Source organism: Kryptolebias marmoratus, linkage group LG15, assembly GCF_001649575.2.
Source record: "Kryptolebias marmoratus isolate JLee-2015 linkage group LG15, ASM164957v2, whole genome shotgun sequence".
Classification (NCBI taxonomy): domain Eukaryota; kingdom Metazoa; phylum Chordata; class Actinopteri; order Cyprinodontiformes; family Rivulidae; genus Kryptolebias; species Kryptolebias marmoratus.
The window spans coordinates 1,181,710-1,184,500 of NC_051444.1; the positions used below are offsets into that span (position 1 = coordinate 1,181,710).

Genomic DNA, 2,791 nt, shown 5'->3' on the forward strand with positions numbered 1-2,791 from the left:
CCCTCTCTGACTGTCCCTCTCTGACTGTCCCCCTCTGACTGTCCCCCTCTGACTGTCCCTCCCTGACTGTCCCACTCTGACTGTCCCTCTCTGACTGTCCCTCTCTGACTGTCCCACTCTGACTGTCCCACTCCTCAGGCCCACTCCTCTGTGGAAAAAGCGGGTCTGATCTCTCTGGTGAAGATCCGGTTTCTGCCCACTGATGAGACGCTGTCTCTGAGAGGGGACACTCTGAAACAGGCCGTTCAGGAGGACAGAAGGCGGGGTCTCGTCCCTTTCATGGTGAGTGATGGTGGACACTGAGACACTGATCCTCAGACCAGGAGGACAATTCATTGTGTGTCTGGTGTGTTGCAGCTGTGTTCGACTCTGGGGACCACAGGAGTCTGCGCCTTCGACCAGCTGACTGAACTGGGACCAGTCTGTGGGTCTCCAACCTTCAGGTTTCAGACAGCAGTTATAAAACTCACCTGTTGTTGAATTAATGGGCATTAATTACAGGTGAGGAAGAGGGGCTCTGGCTGCACGTGGACGCTGCGTACGCCGGATCGGCCTACCTCTGCCCCGAGCTCCGCTGGTCCCTGCAGGGCGTCGAGTTCGCCCACTCCTTTGTGTTTAACCCTTCCAAGTGGATGATGGTTCACTTCGACTGCACCGCCTTCTGGTGAGCCCCGACATCATCTCCCGTTTAACAGCAAATGTTTGTTTGAAATGCTTTTTATTTCAGGGTAAAAGACAAATTCAAGCTCCAGCAGACCTTCAGTGTGGATCCTGTTTACCTGAGACATGAAAACTCACAGGCAGCCACAGACTTCATGGTATTGCATCAGTTCGTAACAAAGCCAAGCCTAACAGTCACAGGGAGTGACTGAAACTGATAAAAACGATCTTTTTTCTGTCCTCCAGCACTGGCAGATTCCTCTGAGTCGGCGTTTTCGGTCCCTGAAGCTCTGGTTCGTCATGCGCTCCTTCGGACTGAAAAACCTCCAGGCTCACATCAGACATGTCCGTGACATTTACCCCATCCTCTGGATAATCACACCATAGAATTAACAAAAAGATGGCAGCAGTACATTATACAGCCTTGTATTTACCTGGTACTTCCTGGATACAAACCAGGTGTTTATCGGGTTCAAACCCGGCTACAAAGCTGGTATCTACAGGGGTACTTCAAGGTACTTTCCAGGCATGTAACTGGTAACTACAGGTACAGCTTTGCCCCCATAGATACCCTATAACAGGGGTGTCCAATCCTGGTCCTCGAGGGTCACTATCCTGCATGTTTTCCTTGTTTCTCTGCTCCAACACACCTGATTCAGAGGTTAAATCACCTCTTCATGTTCTGCAGAAGCCTGTTAATCACCCACTGATTCAGATCAGGTGTGTTGGAGCAGAGGAACAAGTAAAATTGTGCCCTGAGGACCAGGGTTGGACACCCCTGACATATAAGTACCCTTGTAGGAACCCACAGGTACCATAAGTATATGTATCCTGGAAGTACCACATAAGTACCAGGCTGTATTACGTATTGATGCCAATAAGCCAACATGCTAAACTTCTAAATCTTGTTTTCTTGTTTTAGGGGATCGAGATGGCTAAACTCCTGGAGTCTCACATTAAGAGTGACCCGAACTTCGAGGTTCCGGCTGAGAGGCACCTCGGTCTGGTGGTCTTCTGTCTGAAAGTACGTGGCACCTCTTCCAGCTGAAGGCAGTAACCTCTGAAACTGTGTCGAAAGACGTTTTGCCTTTTGCATGAAGCAACGTGTCCCTAACTGGTTAATCATTAGAGAGGATTGTGTAGAAATGACTCAGTCACACCTTGTTTAAAGATGAAGTTTAGCTGAATGTCAGAGCAATACTAGTAAACATTTAAGAGCTCAATCTTGTCTGAAGGCAGTTAAAGTGGTTTTTGATGCTATCGCACATTTATTTTATGACTGTAGGCAGGAAATGCTTTGACCCAGGAGCTGCTGAGGAGACTGACCCGCTCTGGCACCATGTACCTCATCCCTGCAGAAATCCACAGCAAACGCATCATCAGGTTTACAGTCACCTCCCAGTTCACGACCGCTGAAGACATCCGGAGGGACTGGGGGGTCATTTCTAAAACTGCTTCCGTTCTTCTTGCTGAGACGCAGGGGTTGAATAACCAGCCGAGGTCAGGAGAGGAGGAGCTGAAGGGTGAAGCCCTTCACTCAGACGAAACCTCTGATGAGACAGAAGATGTGGTCACCCGGCTGGAGAAAGCCCACTTGGATCTCTGGATTGACAAAAGCTGGAATCGGCCTCGAAGGCCTATGCGCTCTCTGAGCTGCAGCAGCGAGCCTCTGCCTCACACCTACATCGGGCCGCTGTTCGGGCTCAGGGAGGCCGCAGGGGGACTCCCACCAACCACAGAATCAGGCTCACCGGTGACCGTCACCCAGGTGCCCTCAAACGTTCCGGACAAACAAGCCCTGAAGAAGTTAACAAAGTTCTACAGCGTGCCCAGTTTCTGCAACCAGTGGGTGCAGTGCGGTCGGTACCAGCTGTGCTGCCCTCTGAAGGTTTCACAGGGAGCTCAGAAACACAACTGCAGGAGAATAAACTGCATGCCCACTTCTCCCGCAGCCAACACAGCTGGCTCTGCTGCGTCTCTGGAAGCTGCTGCTGCAGCTGAGCTCCTGTAGGAAGCCTCAACCGATTCACAGTCCGGAGACCAGGGGACGAGCAGGGGAAGAGCAGGGGACAACCAGCGGACGACCAACGGACGACCAACAGATGACTAACAGACGACCAACGGACGACCA

At 51.3% G+C, this 2,791-nt stretch overlaps 1 protein-coding gene across 1 annotated transcript in view; it reads left to right on the forward strand.

The window, feature by feature from the left end:
- Window positions 1–2,780, forward strand: part of hdc (histidine decarboxylase) — a 12,038-nt gene extending 9,258 nt beyond the window's left edge. Inside the window, exons 6-12 of the mRNA XM_017441514.2 lie at window positions 139–282; window positions 358–424; window positions 502–664; window positions 728–818; window positions 907–1,005; window positions 1,583–1,684; window positions 1,946–2,780. Of these exons, the coding sequence (XP_017297003.2) occupies window positions 139–282; window positions 358–424; window positions 502–664; window positions 728–818; window positions 907–1,005; window positions 1,583–1,684; window positions 1,946–2,671 (1,392 nt within the window). The 3' untranslated portion in view covers window positions 2,672–2,780. The remainder of the gene's footprint in view (window positions 1–138; window positions 283–357; window positions 425–501; window positions 665–727; window positions 819–906; window positions 1,006–1,582; window positions 1,685–1,945) is intronic.
- The last annotated feature ends 11 nt before the right edge of the window (window positions 2,781–2,791 follow it).